We start from the raw sequence: 22,975 nt of genomic DNA, 5'->3' as shown, positions 1-22,975 counted from the left end.
CATTAGAGAAAACCCTTCCTGGTTCAGTCTGTGCGCTTGCTTGATGGGGGTTCTAGTTTTATGATGTAGGAGGGTGATTTATTCACTTATTTCTAAGAACTCTTCAATTCTGATTCACTTGTGTAAGACCTTCCTCAGCCCTGCATATAGTAACACTGATGTCATTGTCATATATTGCAGTGTCCCCTTTTTTAGCTCTAGTTCTAATACAGAGTCACTTTTAATTTCTAGTAGGAGAACATTGCTTTGTCAGTACCTAATCTCTGCTGAGAGACATGTCTGTAATGTTGAACCATTGAATGATTTTTGAGTCAGTTTCATTAATTTCTATATAATCCTGGAAATATCTCTTTAAATTCTATTTGTATTTTTACTTTTTCAAAAAAGATTTATTTATCTTATGTATATGACTACTTTCTCTGCATGAATGCCTACATACATGCCTGCCAGAAGAGGGCATCAGATCACATTGTATGTGGTTATGGTGCTCCATGTGATTGCTGCTAATTGACGTCAGGACCTCTGGAAGAGCAGATAGTGCTTTGAACCACTGAACCATCTCTTCAGCCTCAACTGCATTTTAAAAGACATTACAGAATTTGAACTGGAGAGAAAACAAAAACTGTAATGATGGTGGCAAATCCTATATTTGCTGCTCAGAAAATTCGTGGTGAAGGAAGATCTTCTGAATTTATGCAGTGCAGTAATTCTGTGCATTGTTTATTGAAGGATGGCAGTGCTTAACTGCTGATAATTCTTTGTAGCACTTTTAGAAAACTTTGATCTTTGAAATAATGCCAGACCTCACCTATACCACAAACCTATCTCTAATATCTGAGATCTCTTTTACCTCAGAAACCATTTTGTGCTACAGTACATAATAAATGGATAATTATCAATTATAGAGTTTGTTAATATTCAGGAATGGGATTGTGGAATGCTCACAGGAAGAATCAAAATGTTTAGTCTGTGCTCAGAGGACATTGTACATACATGTGATTTGGAGAATTATATCAATATATTTTTTGTAGCTAAGAATGTTCTTTTATAGAATTCCTGATACATCCTTTGTTTTTACCTGCTTTGTATATATATAAACTCTCTGTACTGTCTAAAGCTTCCTGGAAATGAGGGAAATTGTGGTTATCAATATAATCCTACCAGAATGTTTCTTTCCTATTGCTTTGGTATTCTCTGGAAGTGGTACCTGTGTTAAATTCTGCTTGTTCTCTTCAGCTCTTTTACTTCTCCCTGGGCCAAGCATATTCAAACTACTACACTTGGTTCAGGTAACCTGGCTCCTGTAACCTGGCTCTCACCATACATGTCTGACGTGCTGCTGAATTTTCAAAGCCCACATTAGGCTCTGCTTCATTTCTCCATCCTTATTCTGATAAAGTGCTTGTCCGTGTCCCACTGGTACCCATCAGTCTCTTGTATTGCCTCACAGCTCCAGCTGTCAGGCTGACATGGACTTGCTCCATACAGACTTTCCATGCCTGTTGCCATCAGAGACTGGAATTGTATATAATAACAGTATATAAAAGGTACAGTTGTGAGCTGTGCTTTCAGTGTGCATGTTAACAAATTTGTGGATGTCTGTGAATAATTAGGAAAGTCATATAAATGACATCAAGCAGAGGAGCCTTGATTCATGGAACACATGAAATTGGCATCCCAGGAGTCTGTTCAGAGGGTTAAAAATCTCCAGATTTTTATGGGGCAGTCCAGATACCTAGATTTCCACTGTTCCTTATCTCTGGTTAATTATCCTTGCTTTGGCAGCAATTGATACATATTGTTATGGGATCATTGTATTAATCATTTGAGTTCATATTTCAACAAACTCTACTACTAAGAATACCTTAATGTTTGTAAACGGTACTTTCTTATGCAGGGCTTTTGAGATCCCTCTTGGATTTTAATAATAAAAAAATGGAGACCTTTATATATTGCAAGACTGCTGGCCTGGTTGCTGGGGCAATTCCTCAGCTAGCCCATCTAGCTTAGCTTGCCATTGTAACTCTCCATGTGGCTCTCACTGCTCTTCCTCCCTGCTCTTCTCTTCTGTTTGTGTCCAACTCTCCCTCACCCTTCATCTCCTTTAGCCTTCCCAGCTCCAGCCTACAGCCTTTCTTGCTCTAATGCCACACTTACTTCTCATACAAAACCATTGTTAGAATAGATGGAGAGATTCCCCCTCCATGGCAGGTTGCCTTTCTTTTGGGCAGGTGAGGAAGTAACAAACATTTACATATCCTGCTAGCCTCGAACCCCCAGCACAGTAATTAACAATTGAGAACACAGTGATACACTTTCATAGCCAATTGTTGCAATGTGTGGGTTATCCCAACATTTTCCTATTTGTTGAATATGAGTGTCCTCCTGCACTGAAATCCCGGAACATTTTATGTAATGGTATGTTTTCATGCTCTGTAGCACACTACCCTGTCTAAGGCCGGAAATTTCTGCGTCCCACTATTTTTAGTACCAAAATTCTAATTTTGTTTTTGAATAAATACTTCCTGAGCATTTCTCAGTATGTCAAAATGAGGTTCACACACACTCTTGAGTAGTTCTAAGCTGTGCATGCACATGTATACATTGTTTTGTTCATAAGTTATCTCTTTAAGTTTCATTGTTTCTTGATATTTGTATAGATGGACTTACAAGGAATTACGATGAAGATAATTTTCTTAAAACATTTGCATGAGTTTTATTTCATGATGAATTTCCTGCCATGTAATAATACTAGCATTGCTTAAAGAACTTAAAAAACATTTGAAATTTAATTGTTTTTCAGGGACTTATAGATCGGAATTTCTGAGGGGAAACAAGCCATAAGGACGTCATAAGGTGTTCAGTGGGCAGCAGTGTTCAGAGATTCAAAAGAGCATGACTCGATCATTGAGTCTTAGCTTGAGTTCAGAAGCCTGCGTACACATAGCCCAGTTTGGCTGATGTCTCTCACTGACAGTTTGTAGGCAGTTTCATTAATTTCCCTGTAATCTGTTCTCTCTCTCTCTCTCTCTCTCTCTCTCTCTCTCTCTCTCTCTCTCTGTCTGTCTCTCTCTCCTCCCTGAATGCAACCAAGAAACCAGCTTTCCCTAAGGCTCCCTAAGCCTATGCATTTTGTTTGCTTTGACTCCCTTTAACAGGACCAAGCACTACTGTGGCAGTAAGCCTGGAACAGTGAGCACCAAAAATCTATCCTAATTTAGTTGACGCATACATATATTTTCTCTAGTACCAATTTTCTGATGTACATGAAATTTGGAGAAAAAACAAATGGGGTCATCACATGTTGCATGAGGGTCATTTCCTGGGGAGATGCAAAATGCATATGCATCTACTCATCCAAAATTGGAACCGTTAACAGAACCAAATGTGCATGCCACTGAAGTCCATCTTATTAACCCAATGAGCTATACTGGGGTTACTTAACAGAAATGAGCCATTTTTAAGAACAAAAGGGACTCAAAAATCTTTAATTGCCATCATGAAACTCTACACTAGTATTAGATTCAGGTTATACATAGTGGAATCCTGGAGCACACTGCTCACCCGCAATCATACACACAGTCTAAAGGGCATCCTATCTTCCTGGCTTAGTCCTTTAAAGCCACATTTATGCAGACTGATTGGTGTGAGTTTCTTCATGGGACTTAAACATAGTGAATCCTATCAGACTGAGGGATTTTGTTGAAGCTATGTTTAGTGCTTTATTACCTATCTTAACCAGCTTCCTATCAGGATGGAATATTTCAGTCTCCTGGAAATTGCTAACCAACAGGACATTTTTCAGATTCTCCATTTTCTATTCATCATGATATATTTGACATTGAAAGAGTAAGTTATGAAATTTGTTCCACATTGTCATATTTTTGTGCCAAAGGCCAGCTTCAACAACACAGGGTAAACTGAGAAGTGCTGACTATGGAGTAAGCAGTTGATCACTCTGCCTACTTTTCTCTGAGCGACTAAAGGTTGATCACTGGTGATGGTACCACCCCCCGCCCCTCTTTTTTTTTTTTTTTTTTTTCCGAGACAGGGTTTCTCTGTGTAGCCCTGGCTGTCCTAGAACTCCCTTTGCAGACCAGGCTGTCCTCGAACTCAGAAATCCGCCTGCCTCTGCCTCCAGAGTGCTGGGATCAAAGGCGTGCGCCACCACGCCCGGCTGATGGCACCCCTTTTAACCAAGAAGTTATCTAAACTCTTTAAAATCTTTGGGGGCTGAAGAGAATTAAAAGAGAAAAACACTAAAAATTACACACACACACACACACACACACACACACACACACACACACACACTGAGTGAATGAAGCAAGACAAGCTCCAATAACTTTACACACATACATACATACATGGATAGATAGACAGATAGACAAACAGATAGATAGATCAAAGCTCCAGAAAGCTGGCTCCACCCATTTTACACACACACACACACACACACACACACACATGCATACATACATACACATTTGGAAGATGGAGCAAACTCTAAAGAGCTGACTGTAACAAGCTTATATTTTCTTTTAGCCTTTTAACCACCTAAGGCAGTGCTCTCTAGGAAAATGATTTCCTTATAGCCACAAGTTACATATTCTCTTAAAAACAATCACCACAAAACATATTCATCAAAAACAGATTAAAATCATTGCAGCAGAATTATTGACTATGTATTCCTCATTTGAAGCTCATACCTAACTAAACATTTCCCATCTATCTTTCTTTCCATAAGTTCATCATAACCCCAAAGCAGTAATTCTTTTGTCATTGACTAAGAAAGTTCAAGCAAGCCAGTTAATAGTAGCAAGTTTTCCCCTATGTTTACCAGACAATTTGTATTTATTTACCAACAAGCAGATGATCATTATATATTATATAACTTATTTTTGAAGTCCAAATCAGCTAGCCTGGCTAATTCTCTATTGTCTACTCTTATTCTCAGAATTTATTGCTTTTTATTCATAACAGGGTCATTTCATGGTACACACTGAAAACTTAGGGCCATCTCCTTAGATCACATGATCCATAAAGTCAGACCCAGAATAATTGCTTTGATCATTAACTTGTCCCAAGCCTATTTTTCCAATCCAAGTATAATTCCATGCTTGTAACTCATGAAAGCTCACTGTACTCCTGTTCCAACTTATGCAGCCCTTACTACAAGGGAGGGGGCACATTCTATTCTAAATTCTATCTTTATTATAACTTAAGCCATCTTAAACTTTATCTGTCATCTCCAACTATCAAAAAATATTAAGTCTAATCAGGAATTTTGTAAAATCATTAATTGATTTTACAATTAAAACAATATTATTTTATGAAAGGTCATAATCCTATTGATCTATAGGAAAGTTGTCCACTAGAGAGGGCTGTCTCCCAAGAAGCTCACTTGCCCACTGCAGCTCTTCCTGTACGGCACCCACCATTTTCAGAACTTTTCACAGTGTGAACTTTTGGTATTTCCTAAGATTTGATCATCACATAAAGGATTTCAAAAGTTTCATATGTTCACAATGATTCTCTAGTGTGGAGCCTCTGGTAGTTCATAAGGACAAAGCCTGGATAAAACCCATGCTACATTATTTACTATGGGCACTTTTCTTCATGCTATGAATTTTCTGATGTTTTCACAGGCATGAATGTTAGGTAAACACTTTGTCATATGCTTTAGGTTTGTATGGCTTCTCACCTCTATGAATTTTCTCATGCAATCTAAGACATGAGGCAGCAGTAAAGGATTTCTCACATTCTCTACATTTGTAAGGTTTCTCTCCCGTTTCAATTATCTGATCTTTTTAATAGATCAGGGATCAGTAAACAATTTCCCACATTCCCTACTTTTCTAGGGTGTTTCTGCTGAGTGAATATTCTGATGGCTTCTAAGACCTGAACCAACCGAAAGGACTTCTCACATCCAGCACTTTCATAAGATTTGTCTCTTGTATAAATTGTCTGAGGTGTCTTAAAAATTTTTTTATTTAATTTATTTATTATTATTTTTTAATGTATTCACTTTATATCCTGCTCACTACCCCCCCCCCAATCACCCTCTCCCACAATTCTTTCCCCTTTCTCCTTCCCTGTTTCCTCTGAGCAGGTGAGGGCCTAACTGGGTATCTTGCTACCCTGGTACTTCAAATCTCTGCAAGGCTAGGAGCTTCCTCTCCGGCTGAGATCAGACAATGCAACCCAGCTAGAAAAATATATCCCACATATAAGAAATATCTTTTGGGATAGCCTCTGTCCCAGTTGTTTGGGACCCACCTGAAGACCAAGCTGCACATCTGCTACAAATGAGTGAGGAGGCCTAGTCCCGCCTGTGTGTGTTCTTGGGTTGATGGTTCAGACTCAGAGACCAGCAAGGGTCCAGTTTAGTTGACTCTGTTGGTCTTCCTATCCCTTTGGGGCCAGCAATCTTCTTCCTGTTCTTTTATAAAAGTTCCCAAGCTTCATCCACTGTTTGTCTGTGAGTGTCTGTATCTGTCAGAGTCAGCTGCTTGGTGAAGCCTCTCAAAGGACAATATGCTTCTATTTGCAAGTATAACAGAACATCATTAATAGTGTCAGGGATTGGTGCTTGCTCATGGGATGTGTCTCAAGTTGGGCCAGTTATTGGCCATTCCCTCAGTCCCTGCTCCATCCCCAGTGCTATATTACTTGTGGACAGGATAAACTTGGGGTTGAAAATGTTGTGGGTGGGTTGGTGTCTCCATCACTCCTCTGGAGATCCTGCCTGGCTACAGGAGGTGGCCTCTTCAGGTTCTATATCTCCAAAATTGTGACTCACATCTGAAGTTACCCCTGTTGATCATTGGGTGCCTTCCTTTTCCAAGGTCTCTGTCTTATCCTGGAGATGACCCCACCTCTTCACCCGTGTTAATTGCAGATTTTCATTCACTTTCATGTCCACCTATCCATTTCTCCTATCCTTCTCCACAGCTGATTCTGAAGCCCCTATTTCCATCCTTGTCCCCCTTACATCCCAGTTCCCTCCCTCCATCTGACTCTTATAACTATTTTATTCTCCCCTCTAAGATTCAAGCTTCCTGACATGGGCCTTCCTTCTTGTTTAGCATCTTTGGGTCTATAGAATATAGCATGAAGGCTGTATTTTATGGCTAATATCCACTTATAAGTGGGTAGATATCATGCATGTCCTTATCGGACTGGGTTACTTTACTCATGATAATATTCTCAAGATCCATCCATTTGCCTGAAAATTCATGATGTTTTTGTCCTTTATAGCTGACTAATATTCCATTGTGTAGATGGACAACATTTTCTTTCTTTCTTTTTTTGAAAGATTTATTTCTTTATTTTATGTATATGAGTACAATTATAGCTGTCTTCAGACACACCTGAAGAGGGTGTCAGATCCATTACAGATGGTTGTGAGCTACCATGTAGTTGCTGGGAATTGAACTTAGGACCTCTGGAACAGCTGTCAGTTCTCTTAACCACTGAGCCATATGTCTAGCCCCCATGACATTTTCTTATTCATTCTTCAGTTGAGGGACATCTAGGTTGTTTCCAGTTTCTGGCTATTACAAATAAAGCTGCCATGAACATAGTTGAACACTCGTGTTTGTTGAATGGTAGAACATCTTTGGGGTATATGCCCAGAAGTGGTATAGCTATGTCTTGATATTGAACTATTTCCAGTTTTCTGAGAAACCACCAAATTGATTTCCACAGTGGTTGTACAAGGTTTGCACTCCCACCAGCAATGAAGAAGTGTTCCCCTAGTCTACATCCTAACCAGCATGTGTTATATCTTGAGGTTTTGATCTTAACCATTCCTAATGGAACCTCAGAGTTTGAGTTGCATTTCCCTGATAACTAAGGACGTTGAACATTTCTTTAAGTGCTTCTAGGCCATTCAAGATTCCTCTGGTGAGAATTCTGTTTATTTCTGTACCCCATTTTTTAATTGGGTTATTTGTATTGTTAGTGTCTAACTTCTTGAGTTCTTTGTAAAATTTGGATATTAGCCCTCTGTCAGATGTGGGGTTGGTGAAAATCCTTTGCAAATCTGTGGGCTACCCATTTGTCCTATTATCAGTGTCCTTTACCTTTCAAAAGCTTTGCAGTTTCATGAGATTCCATTTATCAGTTGTTGATCTTAGAGTCTGGGCCATTTGTGTTCTGTTCAGGGACTTGTCTCCTGTACCAATGCATTCAAAGGTATTTCCCACTTTCTCTTCTATGAAATTTAGTGTATCTAGTTTTATGTTGAGTTCCTTGGTCCACTTGGACTTGAGTTTTGTGCAGGATGATAAGTATAGATCTATGTTCATTCTTCTACATGTAGACATTGAGTTAGCCCAGCACCATTTGCTGAATATGTTTTCATTTCTACATTATATGGTTATGGCTTCCTTATCAAAAATGAAGTGCCCATTCTGTGTCTTCTATTCTATTACATTGATCAATCTGTTCGTTTCTGTACCAATAAATACCATATCGTTTTTATCACCATTTCTCTATAGCCTCATTTGAGGTCAGAGATGATGATTCCTCCCAAAGTTCTTTTATTGTTCAGGATTGTTTTGACTATCCTGAGTTTTTTACTTTTCCCAGTGTAGTTGAGAATTGCTGTTTCAAGGTCTATAAAAAATTGTGTTGGAATTTTGAGGGGAATTGCATTGAATCTGTTGATTGCTTTTGGTAAGATGGCCATTTTTACTCTATTAATCCTGCCATTCCATGAACATGGGCGATCTTTCCATCTTCTGATATATTCTTCATTTCTCTCTTCAGAGACTTGAAGTTCTTGTCAGAAAGATCTTTCGCTTGCTTGGTTAGAGTTACACCAAGATATTTTATATTATTCATGGCTACTGTAAAGGGTGTTATTTCCTTAATTTCTTTCTCAGCCCATTTATTGTTTATATAAAGGAGGACAACTGATTTCTTTGAGTTAATTTTGTATCCAGCCACTTTGATGGAATTGTTTATCAGCAGTAAGAGTTGTTTTGTAGAATTTTGGGGGTTGCTTATGCATGTTATATCATCTGCAAATAGTGATACTTTGACTTCTTCATTTCTGAATTGTATCCCCTTGATCTCCTTTAGTTGTCTTTTTGCTCTGTCTAGAACTTCAAGTATTAGATTAGATAAGGAGAGAGTGGGCAGCCTTGTCTTGTCCCTGATTTTGGTGGGATTGCTTTAAGTTTCTGTACATTTAGTTTGATGTTGGATATTGGCTTGCTGTATATTGCTTTGATTATGTTTAGGTATATTCCCTGTATCCCTGTTTTCTCTAATTCCTTTAAATGAAGCACTGTTGGATTTTATCAAGGGTTTTTCAGCTTCTAATGAGATGATCATGTGATTTTTTTTTCTCTCCATTTGTTTATATGGTGGATTACATTGATGGATTTTCAGGTATTGACCCATCCCTGCATCCCTGGGATGAAGCTTACTGATCTTGATGGATGATGTCTTTGATGTGTTCATGTATTCAGTTTGTGAGTATTTTATTGAGTGTTTTTGCATTAACATTCATAAGAGAAGTTGGTCTGAATTTCTCTTTCTTTGTTGAGCCTTTTTGGGTGGTTTATGTATCAGGGTTACTTTGGCTTCATAGAATGAGTTTGTCAGTGTTCCTTCAATTTCAGTTATGTGGAATAGTTTCAGGAGTATCAATATTCTTCATTAAAAGTCTGGTAGAATTCTGCACTAAAACCATCTTGCCCTGACTTTGTTTTGTTTGTTTGTTTGTTTTGTTTTGTTTTTTGTTTGGTTAGAATTTTAATGACTGTTTCTCTTTCTTCTATGTACCTGATCTTGATTTTACTTTGGTAAGTGGTATCTGTCTAGAAAATTGCTGATTTTGCCGGGCGTGGTGGTGCTCGCCTTTAATCCCAGCACTCGGGAGGCAGAGGCAGGCAGATTTCTGAGTTCAAGGCCAGTCTTGTCTACAAAGTGAGTTCCAGGACAGCCAGAGTGGTCTTTCCCCCTGGTGAAGTGGCATCCCAAGAGAACATTTTAGATACTAGCCACATAAGTAGCCACTGTAGATTACTAACCTAACAGCTATGGACTATGGTTGTAAACATTAATCTTTACTAAGGAAACTTTTTTTTCTGCAGTTAATAATATTCTGGGACTTATATGTGTTCTAGGATGCAAATGGCACATTCAGAAATGTGTCCTATGTTTAGTTCTTAATGTTGCTTCTCAGAGTCTGGAAAAGTGAGCATGTATCAGGCCACTCTTTTTTTTTTTTTTTTTTAAGTTATTAGACATCCTATAGGTTAGGCAGAATTCTCACTAAGAGCCCAGGAAGTGAAGAGGGAGGAGACTGTAGCAAAGGATCCAGGTATGTTAGAGCGACTGAGCAAGGGGTTAGGTGGGCCTCATATGACAGTAGAAAAAAAACCACAAGTTTGATTTTTGTCAGCTTCTATTTCATTAATGATTCCGAAATTTTTCATTGAGAATACTCTTAGCTGTGGTAATATTAATTTCTCATATTAACCTGTACAGTAAGCAGTCAGTTGTTCTCAGAATTTGATTAATTTTCAGTCTCTGAATTAAGCGTTGCCTATTGAAAACAAGTTTATTTGACCTCAACTGAAACAGCAACAAGATCTCTATGCATGTGATTCAACCCTTTTGAGCATGTAGCAAATGTCTGTAGCATATTGTCTTCTAAGTCCCTTTTCCTTCCTAATCATTGGCTTTCATCAAGTTTCCCTGTGTAACTTGTCTTTTTCTGACCCTCCCTGGGAGAGCTGGCCTCAGAATGAACCAGAAAACCTTCTGTTAACCCCCAAAATAGTCTTGCTACCATGGCACCAGTTGGTGCCCTGCCTGGACAACTAAGGTTGTAGCACACGGGATCCAAATCTGGGTATGGAGTTTGAGAACTCTACTTGTCACCCAAGTCTCCATAGATTTTGAGATTATGAATGCTACAATAAGGGAGTCCCAAGTTATTTGTAGACAGTGTGAGTGCTCTAATCTGAGTTGGGTTTTGTTTGTTTGTTTGTTTGACTTTTGCTTTTTTTTTGCCTCAGGAAAGGTCCACTTGTTTTCTGACTCTCCTATATTGAGCCCTTAAATTTTTCTCTGTCCTTCTTGACATGTGTAGTCACTGCTAGAGCACTGTCTTGGGTTAGTCCTGATTAGAGAAGTGTTCCAGTTGTGCTTTTTTTTTTTCCTTTACTGTTTTCTTTAGCTGTGGTTCTCTTTGTTTTTATGATTCTGACATATGTCCTGTCCTTTCTCACACTCTTGAGAGCTTTTATACTCAGCAAATGTCATATTTTGCCACAGGGCTCTTATGTATGTATATATTGACGTGATCATTTTTCTTCTCTCATTGCATCTATATCTTTGAAGTCCTACAATGATTAGTTTGTGAGTGCTGAAACAGTCTTATGTTCTGGTTTGAACTCAGTTTCGTGCCATGCACACTCCAGTGAAGTCTGCTTGCAGGCTGAGAGGCCTGGAAGCGCTCATGAGGCAGAGTTTCACGGAAGCTCACCTCCTGGAGTTCTGGCGTTCCCATTAACCCATATACTCATACCCTATTCCCGAGTTAATCTGGTGTATGGATCCACGTGCTCTCTTTTAGTATTGACTTATTATAAGTGCCTTTTAAGATTGAATTCTGACATAGCTAAGCCTTCACCAATGTTCCAACGTCCTAGAAAGTCCTTGAGCTGACCATGGGCTTGGAATTCAGGAAGAATGTTGCCTGTTCAGTGACATTCAGATTTGCCTCTGGTATTATACTATCACTTAGAATAAAAGCCAAGTTGCTCCCACATACAGGAATTTACAATGGTTTAGGAAGTAGATCGGGCTGTGGTTTTAGGGTAATGCATTATTCATGAGATTGTTAGCTAGAAAGGAACTCCCTAATTAGAACCATGACTTGGGTGTGAAAGCCCTTGCCCTGGGAGTGTCAAGAACTCACACCTGGCTTCTAAGACTATAGCTGACCTTAGATAGGGCTGACTTTGTCTCAGTTGTTTTATTGCCCAGTTCCTGCCAGTCTTTGTGTTTACATTCCTCTGTTTTGTGTAAGAGTCATTAAGCATCCGGTAACATCATTTGTACCCTGCCGATGTGTCACCTAACTTCCCTATTTTCTTCTGTATAAAAAGTTTGATGCTCAATTTGACAAATTACATTCAGATTCTACAAAACCTCTCCTGTGTGCATCTGGCTGTCAATCAATTCCCTCCAACTCCTTGCCCACCTGTGACCAGAGACCTGTTCTACGCAGACAAGGGGCCCAGAGGGTGTGCGGCAGTTTCCCTTCCATTTTCATGGAATTTAGAGACAGTCTCTGTGTCTGTGAACATCCTAACAACTAGTCTGTGATTTCTTTTCTTTGCATATAATGGTTTGAGTTTCCCTGCTTTGGGCGTTAAGAGAAAGCCAGCTTTGTATGATGACTTTCTAGTGTTCCTCTTCTTTGTGTTAGAGGCAGCATTCTCTTTTTGACATCAGTATAAGCTTTGCCTAAGGAAGGGAGAATTCCATGCAAATCTGTCCAGTCCTCAGACACAGAAGAGATTCTTCCTGCTTCAGTCTCAGCACTTGTTTGATGCATATTCTAGTAATATATTATAGGAGGCTGATCTATTCATTTTTTTCTAGGAACTCTTCATTTCATGTTCAGTTCTGATTTATTCTTACACGACTTTCCACAGCACTGCACAATGTCGCACTGACATCAGTGTCATACGTTGTAGTGTTTCCTTTTTATCTCTTGTTCTAATACACAGAGGCATGCTTTTAGTTTCAGTAAGTGCATTAGTCTCTACACAGACGAATCTGTTGTGTTGAATGGTTATATTATATTTGATTCTATTTCATTAATTTCTATATAACCCTTATAATATCTTTGTACATTCTTCTTCAGATTGAGTGCTGTACATACTTTTAAGTCCTAAGGAATTTAGTTATGGACTTTTCCAACCAGTGCTGATTGCTGCCAAACTTTTTTTTTCCATTTTTTATTAGGTATTTAGCTCATTTACATTTCCAATGCTATACCAAAAGTCCCCCATACCCACCCACCCCCACTCCCCTACCCACCCACTCAGAAGTGGATGCTCACAGTCAGCTAATGGCTGCCAAACTTTTTAATGTGTCTCTGTCACTTCACTTTTGTGTAATTGTCTTTCCTGAGCTGGCACTCACCCTGACACTGTAAGAAAGTGTCATTGGTGCTCCATGAATTCTAGCTCACTGTTCTTTAAGTCTCTATAGTAGAAATAATTAAGGAATAATTAAGAACAGGTGATGTGGCTCAGCACCAAAGGGTGCTTGTTCTTCTAGTTTCCATGTTCTGTTCCCTGCATGACATGTTTACCTGCATGACATTTTTAGACAATGTCTTCTGATTTCTCAGTATGTTCTCTAGAATGTATAAAGGCGAGTGATATTTTCTTGTATTTTATATAGCTTATTAAGAGTATAATCAGATGAGAGCTTTCTTGTGGAATGTTTGTAGTATTTCAATTTAAGAATCATGTTTCACAATTATATAATTTGAGAAAACATGAATCTTTGTTTTCATATTTTAGTCATTAAAATGTTCTCTAAGTCTTGCTGGGCAGTGGTGGTGCACACCTTTAATTCCAGCACTTAGGAGGCATAGGCAGGTGGATTTCTGAGTTTGAGGCCAGCCTGGTCTACAGAGTGATTTCCAGGATAGCTAGGGCTATACAGAGAAACCCTGTCTTGAAACAAAAAACAAAAAACAAAACAAAACAAAAAAAGTTCTAAGTGTTAATTGCTCTTTGTAAGCACTGATACACTGTTATGAGTTAGTGTGAAGCTATTGCACATCCTTTTCTTTCTTCTGAATACAGTGGAATGATGGAGGCTCTGTTCAAATTATGTAATGACGAGTTAGAATGTTGACTATATCTTGATTATGCTGAGGTATATCCTATTCTCATATTCTTCAGTGCTTTCATAGTGAACCAGTGTGACATTTTGCCCCAGACCTTTCATGGATATGTTGACAGGGCTATGTGTCTTCCCTCACTGGTTTACATATTTTGCGCCTTGATTTGTTTGTAAACAGTCTTAGATCGTTGGCAGGAAATCAACTCGTTCCCCTTCTGTATGCATTAGAGAGAATCTTTTTGTCAATATAAAACCTTGCAACTGCTCTATGATCCTTTTTTTCCTTTATAAATATTTTCCTATTCATCTGTTTTTTTTTTTAAGTCAAGATAAAGTCAGGTGTGTGATGACTATCTAACATCCCTTTTCTTTCAGTATTCTGAATATTCTGCAATATCCTCTGTTTAAGATTATTATAAGTTTTTTCAAAAGAATTGGGGAATTTATTGCTCAATCTGTCCAGTCCTCAGACATTGTTATTGGAGATACTCTGTCAGGACTTATTCATTGCCTGACCTAGTTTTATGACTAGGCCACTCCTCTGTCAATGTACAGATAGGCCTACCACATGTACATACATTAATTAATGAGTTCCTTGTACTGTATTAAAAGGTTTCAGCATTAGAAAGGCCTAGAACCACTGGCTTAGAACATTTAGCACATGGACATTCCATTTAAAGACAGCTGTGTCCTGCATTGTAATATTCTTCTTATAAATGCATTCATATGCATTTCAGTGGTCAATATTCCCCCACAAAGGTGTTCATGCAATTTAGAAAAGAATTTCACGTTTAAAGGAAGAGTTATTGGAAAGATACATTTTACCTCAGGAACAATGTAAAAGCCTTCTTAGATGATGATGGAAGTGGCTGTAACTCGACCTGATGATGATTTATCAGTTTGGAAAAAAAATCCAAAACATGATATTTGATGGATTGAATCTGTGTCTGTACATCAGGACAGCAGGATACACATGGAAAACAGATGTACTGTATCTGTAAGGTAGAATGACATGAAATGTGACCAAAGGGTCAGATACTGTGTTCTAGTGTGATGACTAATGAACCTCTAGTTAATGCTCAGCATCCATGTTAGTCCCCACTAGCTATTTGCCCCTGACTCTAGTCCTTGAAAACTTAGCAGTAATAACTCTGAGTAGCAGTGTTTTACAGCAGGTGTGTGTGTACTCTGTTTTTGCCTGGTACCTACTAAGGTTAGAAAAAGGCCACAAAATGTAGTTATTTTCCTTACCACATTAAATATATCATTCCATGCTCTCCTTTCTGTAGGAATGTTGGCAAGTTTTCTGGTATCATTTTCCTTTTTGTATGTTTTTATATGGTTTAGCATTGTTCATAACAGACTTGAATTTATTTTTGCTTTTAATTTTTCAGGTAAGAGTAACAAGAAGAATGAATGCTTCTCTCCTAAATGTTCCTCAGGTCAGTGTCTTGTCTACATTTCTTAAAAATTTCTATTTTTAGAGGTAGAGATTTTAGTTCTCTACCTCTGGTAATGTTACCAAACGTGTTTGGTTTCTGCAATTTATCTTTGTTCAAAATTAAGCCTTTAGATCTTTCACTTCAAATAAGACAAGCACGGCCTTGTGCTACTATATTTTCACTGGATTTTATACTGTAAGGACATAAATTTCCAAGGACTGAAGAAGACCTTCAGGTCTGAAAGGGAATCTATTGCAAATGATGCACAAAGAATATATTGATGGCTAATTTCTACATTGGATGAACTTGTACCCTTTTATATTAGTTGGGAATGAAGGTCGCAGGTGCTACATAAACTACATTTCAGGAATGGTCAGGTTTCTAGAAACAAGTTTGTGGGTGTGGATAGGCAAATATATGGGCGAATACAAGTTATGGGGAGGTAGAATTAGAATATACTCACTGTCTTGAATCTTTTTGTTGTTGTTGTTGTTGTTGTTTATTAGGTATTTATTTCATTTACATTTCCGATGCTATCCCAAAAGTCCCCACCCGCTCCCCCACCCACTCCCCCACCCACCCACTCCCACCTCTTGGCCCTGGTGTTCCCCTATACTGAGGCAGATAAAGTTTGCACGGCCAATGGGCCTCTCTTTCCACTGTCTTGAATCTTAATAGTAAATATTTCAGCTCCATAGAGGCACAGCTGATGGAAGAAATATGTGGTTCTCTCTTGCCGTAAAATTGATGTGTTTGTTAGGGGATGCAGATTGCAATATTCTGGTATCTCTTTTTGGCACTTTCTATCACAGAGTGTGTTGACAAATGAAATAAGTTTGTCTCTGGAGAGTCTGACCAGTGCTCAGTGTGGTCAGTTCTCAATATACAGATGATTATTTTCTATTTCTCCTTTATTTCACTTTTTAGAAATATTGTTCACACTACTGTGTGTACCTATTCATTGCAGCTCATGGACTATATTAGTAAGATTTTTCTGAAGAGTATTGCCTTGGTACTTTTTATAAGCAATGCAATTTCAACCATTAATTAATGTCCCTCTTAATTTGTTTTCTTCTATTCTTTAATGGGAGAATGTTCCATCCTTCGTATGTTTTCCCTCTCTTCTAAGCTATGTATTACATAGGGGAAAACTCTGAAGGGTTGTGGTGCTGTTTCTTTATACTAATTTTTTTTTTACGTGTTTAAGTATATAAGTTTTCGTCTGCATGTTTTTATGTATGCAGAATGACACATTATGCCCCTGAATCCAAGAATTCAGCATCGAGCTCTTGGAACTGAAGTCAGACATGGTAGTTAACTGCAATGTGTATAGAAAGAGAAGAAAAGATAATTAAAATTAGAAGATTCAAATGTTCACTTAAGTCAATCTCACTAGCAATAATGTATTTAAAAGAGTTAGTATAATTTTCTCAATTTCAAAACACAGTTTGATCAAAGAAAATTATTCTACTTCATCTTGTCACATTTATTTACACATTCATGTCTAATTATTCTGTAATAAAAGACCATATGGAATTTATGAAACTGTTAATATCTGTATTGCATATGTCAACTTTGAAAAAACTTTAAATAATATTAATGTTGTCTAATACTGTTTTTCTTTTATGTATTTTACTGTTGTGAATATAGTCTCATAAAATACCTTTACTTGATTCTGAGTGTCCTTTGAAATGTTGAATGTGTTCACTGATATCACACTCTTTTTCTGTCTAAAGAAAAATGTGTGGTTCTTAACTCATACAAAAATTCTGCATTTACTCTCTGCCTCTTTGTTCTGGAAAGGGTATAGCATTGTACCTAGGCCTCAGGATGTCAACTAAGCATTTTAGAGACTCAGCTATAGACAGGAATGATACAATGTACATAGTTGAGCAAGAGTGACAGCTGTAGAATTTAGAAGTACAGTTTTACTCATTGTAACTTGACCATCTGTGATGTGACACTGGGATTCTGGTTAATAACAACCCTATAATTCATAATGGTATATTCTTCCATGTAGACCTCACATGTGTATGATATATTACCTAAAAGCTTGCTGTTTATGACTCTATTATGTAATCCTGTTTCAGAGAAAAGGAAAATACAATAAAGACTAAGACTATGTTAGGTAACATCCTTTATTAAAATTAAATTTCATTTTCTTTTATGTATGTTGGTATATTTGCCCGAATATATGCATATGTGCTGTATATTCCTCCAGCCTGTTGAGTTTAGAAGAGAGCATTAGATTTTGATGGATTAGAAATAAAAATCTGCTGTATAGTTCATGTGGGTGCTGGGAAACAATTTAGAATTATAGGATCCAAACTGCATACAAATTTTAAAATGAATGATGGTGGCATCTTCATCTGTTGCTAAGGTCTTAGAAAACACCAGAAAATTCATGAAGGAGAGAGACCTTAGGAATGGACTCAGTATAGTATGTCATCCTATGCATTGCCTCATAAAGCAACAATGCTTAACTTCTGATACATTTCTATAGCACTTCTAGAAGATGTTGTTTGTCCTCAAATATTTCCCATGACTCATTTTTATCACAATGTGCCTCTTATTCTTTAGGTCTTTTTTATCCAGGAAAACACTTTTGTCCAGGAGCATATGATGAACAGGTATTTTTCCATTACAGGGTCAGTTAACATTCAAGGATGTGGCAGTGGACTTCTCACAGGAGGAATGGGAATGTCTTGATTGTGCTCAGAGGGCACTGTACATGGATGTGATGTTGGAGAATTACAATAATCTGTTTTTTGTGGGTAAGCATAGTCTTTTTGCAGAATTCCTGACTCATTCTTTGAATTTACTTGCTGTGTGTGCTTATATAAATGCTTTGACATGTCTAGAGACTCCCAGAATAAGGGAAATTCTGGATACCAACATAACTTGTTCGCTGTGTTTCCTTTACATTTCTCTCCATTCTTTAGAAGAGGATCCAGTGGTGTAATCTCTTAAAACATTGTATGTACTTTTAATAAAAACATCAGAGTTCAAAAACAATTGAATATTCAGAGCAAGAAAATATATTGCCACGCCTGTAATTGTTGTAACATTCTAATTTTACTGTTGCGTTAAAGTCTTTGGTTGCTTGTAAATTTTAAAAATGCACAAGTTTCTAAATAGAAAATGAGCTGTTGGTTTTGAGAATTTTTGTTGTTACTTATTTATTCAGTTTTAGACCTGTGATTTCTATGTTTAGTCCTGGTACAGCATAGGTTTTATATCATGAGTTCCATACCAATGTGGATTACATAATGACTTACTAGCTGACCCAAGCTAGACTGTGTTACTCTCACAAAACATAAACAAGAAAATAGAGAAACTTTTTTTAATGTGATCCTTCAGCGCGCTCCTTTCTCAACGTCTTTTAATGCTCCATAACCTATTCTTTTTACATTCTGCAAAGCACAGTGTTTAAATAAGAAATAGAGGCTATTGTTTATGGTCATTTGATATACATGAGATTTGAGGTTGTTCTAAGCATCCATGATGTGATTGTGAAACAGGAAAGACTTTTTTTTTTTTTGAGAGCTCTACTCTTGAGAATCACTAATTTACATTAAAATTTTTTTCAGGGACATGGGATATTGTCATACTCATCCACTAATCCCTGTCATATCTAAATACATTTTTTTTTCAGAGACCCATGGGATGTGTCCTAAATATAAGAACATCTTGGATCAAGACCTTCAGCATATTGTCCATGAGCATGTGAATATCCAAGTGAAATCTTATAAATGTCATGAGCTTGGCAAAATCATTCATGAATCCACCCAAAGTACACCTTATAAAACTAACCTCAGGGCTACATCTGTTGAATCATCAAACCTAAGCAGACATGAAACTGAAAACAACAGAGAACCTTGCAAATCTAAAAGCCCTGTTAACTGTTTAAATTTGTTCTCTACCATTAGTTTAACTCAGGGAATCCACAGAAGAAAAAAAGAATACTATGGTACAGAGCTTGTTAAGGTTTTTGACTCTAAACAAAAACTCAAGCTGAAGCAAACCAATAATAGAGAAAAACCTTACAAATGTAGTGAATGTGACAAATGTTTCACCAAGAAATGCAAGCTTAGACAACATCAGAGAATTCATACAGGAGAGAAACCTTACAAATGTAGTGAATGTGACAAATGCTTTACCCAAAAAGACAGACTTATTATTCATCAGAGAGTTCATACAGGAGAGAAACCTTACAAATGTAGTGAATGTGACAAAGGCTTTACCAGCAAAAGCCGTCTTAATATTCATCAGAGAGTTCATACAGGAGAGAAATCATACAAATGCAGTGAATGTGACAAATCTTTTTCTCAGCAAGGCAATCTTAGTATTCATCTGCGAATTCATACAGGAGAAAAACCTTACAAATGTAGTGAATGTGACAAATGCTTTACCTACAAAAGTGGCCTTAGAAGTCATCAGATTATCCACACAGGAGAGAAAGCTTACAAATGTAGTGAATGTGGCAAATGCTTTACCCACAAAGGTGATCTTAGAAGACATCAGAGCATTCATATGGGAGAAAAACCTTACAAATGTAGTGAATGTGACAAAGGCTTTACTCAAAAATGCCGTCTTATCATTCATCAGATAATTCATACAGGAAAGAAAGGTTACAAATGTAGTGAATGTGACAAATGCTTTATTCTCAAAAGTGATCTTAGTATTCATCAGAGAATTCATACAGGAGAGAAACCTTACGAATGTAGTGAATGTGGCAAAGGCTTTACCAGCAAAAGCCGTCTTAATATTCATCAGAGAGTTCATACAGGAGAGAAATCATACAAATGCAGTGAATGTGACAAATCTTTTACTCAGCAAGGCAATCTTAGAATTCATCTGCGAATTCATACAGGAGAAAAACCTTACAAATGTAGTGAATGTGACAAATGCTTTACCTACAAAAGTGGCCTTAGAAGTCATCAGATTATCCACACAGGAGAGAAAGCTTACAAATGTAGTGAATGTGGCAAATGCTTTACCCACAAAGGTGATCTTAGAAGACATCAGAGCGTTCATATGGGAGAAAAACCTTACAAATGTAGTGAATGTGACAAAGGCTTTACTCAAAAAATGCCGTCTTATCATTCATCAGATAATTCATACAGGAAAGAAAGGTTACAAATGTAGTGAATGTGACAAATGCTTTATTCTCAAAAGTGATCTTAGTATTCATCAGAGAATTCATACAGGAGAAAAACTTTACAGATGTAGTGAATGTGACAAATGCTTTACAAAGAAATGCAGTATTGGAATTCATCAGAGAATACATTCAGGAGAGAAACCTTACAAATGCAGCGAATATAACAAGTCTTTTACTCAGCAAGGCAATCTTAGTATTCATCTGCTAATTCATACAGGAGAGAAACCTTATAAGTGCAGTGAATGTGACAAATTCTTTACTCAAAAATGCAGTTTTATTATTCATCAGAGAGTTCATGCAGAAGAAAAACCCTACAAATGCAGTGAGTGTGACAAATGCTTTACTGACAAATATTGTCTTAGAACTCATCAGAGAATACATTCAGGAAATCGACCTTACAAATGCAGTGAATGTGACAAATCTTTTATGCTAAAAGCCAGGCTTAGGAGTCATCAGAGAATTCATGCAGGTGAGAAGCCTTACAAATGTAGTGAATGTGACAAGTGTTTTACCTACAAAAGCAGTCTTAATGCTCATCAGAGAGTTCATACAGGAGAGAAGCCTTACAAATGTAGTGAATGTGACAAATGCTTTTCCCACAAAGGTGATCTTAGAAAACATCAAAGAATTCATACAGGTGAGAAACCTTACAAATGTAGCGAATGTGGCGCAACCTTTACCCAAAAAGGAAATCTTCTTATTCATCAAAGAATTCATACAGGAGAGAAACCTTACAAATACAGTGAATATGATAAGTGCTTTACCTTGAAAAGCAGTCTTATAATTCATTAGAGAATCCATGCAAGAAAAAAAAACTTAAAAATATAGTGAATGTGATAAATTCTTTAGTCAGAAAAAATCTTAGCCCTCAACAGAGAATGTGAAGACAATTTGTTGTGAAGACAAATGAAGTGAATGAGAAAAATCCTTTCCCAAGGAAAGATCATCTTAGAATTTATCAGAGACTACATATAAGAGAGTCCTTACAAATGTAGTAAATGTACAAATCTTTTGGTATTGGCTTATTGATTAGAATACATCAAAGAATGCATATAAGACAAAAAACAAAAAAAACCCAAAACTCAGAAATGTAATGTATGAGGAAAGGTTTTTACCCAAATCTCAGATCTAAAAGAATACCTTGAAATTTATAGTCAGAAAAAAAGTATCCACTGGAAAAAATGTGGCATGGACTTTGTCCAAGTCATATTGTTTGCAACACTTGAAGCTCCACACTAGAGAATTATTATTTATTTTATACATGAGAAACTTGTAAAAGTGTTTAATTAATGCTCAAATCTTAGAAACTACTCAGGGTTTATGCTGAGAGAAACTGAACATGTGACAATGAAGGGAATCTTTCATAAAAAGTTTTACTTGTTCACTGTCAAATACGTCATCATGAAGACACAATGGAGAAGCTAGAAGAATATGGAATTGAGTAACGTTTCCTGGAGACTGAAATGATCTATTTCAAAGAGAAGCTGGTTAAGGCAAGAAATACATACTTCAGAATAGCTAATGAAACTGACAGCCTTCTGTGTAACTCAAAATAATTTACTCAGACAAATTATGCTTCTTAAAAGAGGATTTGACAAACTGAGCCATAAAGATAGGATGCTCTTTATCCTGTAGATATTCTTATAGTTATGTATTTTGCTCCCAGTGTCCAGTATTCATAATCTGTATCATATGCTGGTTTTAAGTTTCAGGATGGCAATTGTCTTTGAGTCCCTTGGGCTCTCATTTACTCTTTCCTCTTAGTCATGTATGTAACTCCAATAAAGCTCATTGGTTCAACAACTCGAACTTGGTTGTGCTCAATTTCCACTTGGCATGGGTAGATGAATATATATGTTGCATCACCCCAAAAAATGTCTCCCACAAAAAAAAAACACATGTTGAACCCATTAATATTTTCTGCAAACTTGTAACATAAAATGAGTATTAGAACAATGTTTTTCAGCGCATGGGTAGAAATATCATTGAGGGTGGAATGAAACTCTCACAGGGACAGGGGTTGTTTAAAACCATAAGAAAACACATATTTTCAGTGGTCTTAGAACTGAAACACCACTTTTTTTTTGTCTCCTCATGAGTCTGCCTGCATAAAACTGCTTTGAATTATATAAAAGTTATGTAGAGCTCTTCCAGCCAGCACCTTCTGCCAGGCAGGTCTGCAGCTTGTCTGCTCCCCTGAGGACATCACAGCCTGAAGGCATACCAGGAGTTCTGCTGAACACAGGGCAACTGGTAAGGGACCCTCTCAGAGGCCCAAAGCCTCGGGGAGCCCAGTGGACTTGGGACCCATAACCCCCATAAACCCCTTGCCCACAGAATTCCACTCACCTTCCGCCTGGGCAGATCACCAGCTTGTCTGCTCCCCTGAAGACACCAGAGCCTGAAGTCATTCTGGGACTTTCACTGCTGGCAGGGCAACTGGATAGAGACCCTCCCGAAGGCCTACAGCCACTGGGAG

The 22,975-nt window shown here is 37.5% G+C and overlaps 1 protein-coding gene and 1 long non-coding RNA gene across 2 annotated transcripts in view; one reads left to right on the top strand and one right to left on the bottom strand.

Annotated features, from left to right (window-relative positions):
* Positions 1 to 14,907, bottom strand: part of Gm31758 — a 41,022-nt gene extending 26,115 nt beyond the window's left edge. The window contains exon 1 of the long non-coding RNA XR_385461.3: positions 14,719 to 14,907. This is a non-coding gene — a long non-coding RNA (predicted gene, 31758). The remainder of the gene's footprint in view (positions 1 to 14,718) is intronic.
* Zfp820 (zinc finger protein 820) overlaps positions 1 to 22,303 on the top strand; it is a 28,884-nt gene extending 6,581 nt beyond the window's left edge. Inside the window, exons 3-5 of the mRNA NM_029281.2 lie at positions 15,288 to 15,335; positions 17,983 to 18,109; positions 18,991 to 22,303. Coding sequence (NP_083557.2) covers positions 15,306 to 15,335; positions 17,983 to 18,109; positions 18,991 to 20,483 — 1,650 coding nt within the window. The 5' untranslated portion in view covers positions 15,288 to 15,305 and the 3' untranslated portion in view covers positions 20,484 to 22,303. The remainder of the gene's footprint in view (positions 1 to 15,287; positions 15,336 to 17,982; positions 18,110 to 18,990) is intronic.
* The last annotated feature ends 672 nt before the right edge of the window (positions 22,304 to 22,975 follow it).

This window comes from Mus musculus, chromosome 17 (genome assembly GCF_000001635.26).
Source record: "Mus musculus strain C57BL/6J chromosome 17, GRCm38.p6 C57BL/6J".
NCBI lineage: Eukaryota > Metazoa > Chordata > Mammalia > Rodentia > Muridae > Mus > Mus musculus.
Note: the sequence above shows the minus strand (reverse complement) of the source record. Positions and strands in the feature narration are given on the sequence as shown.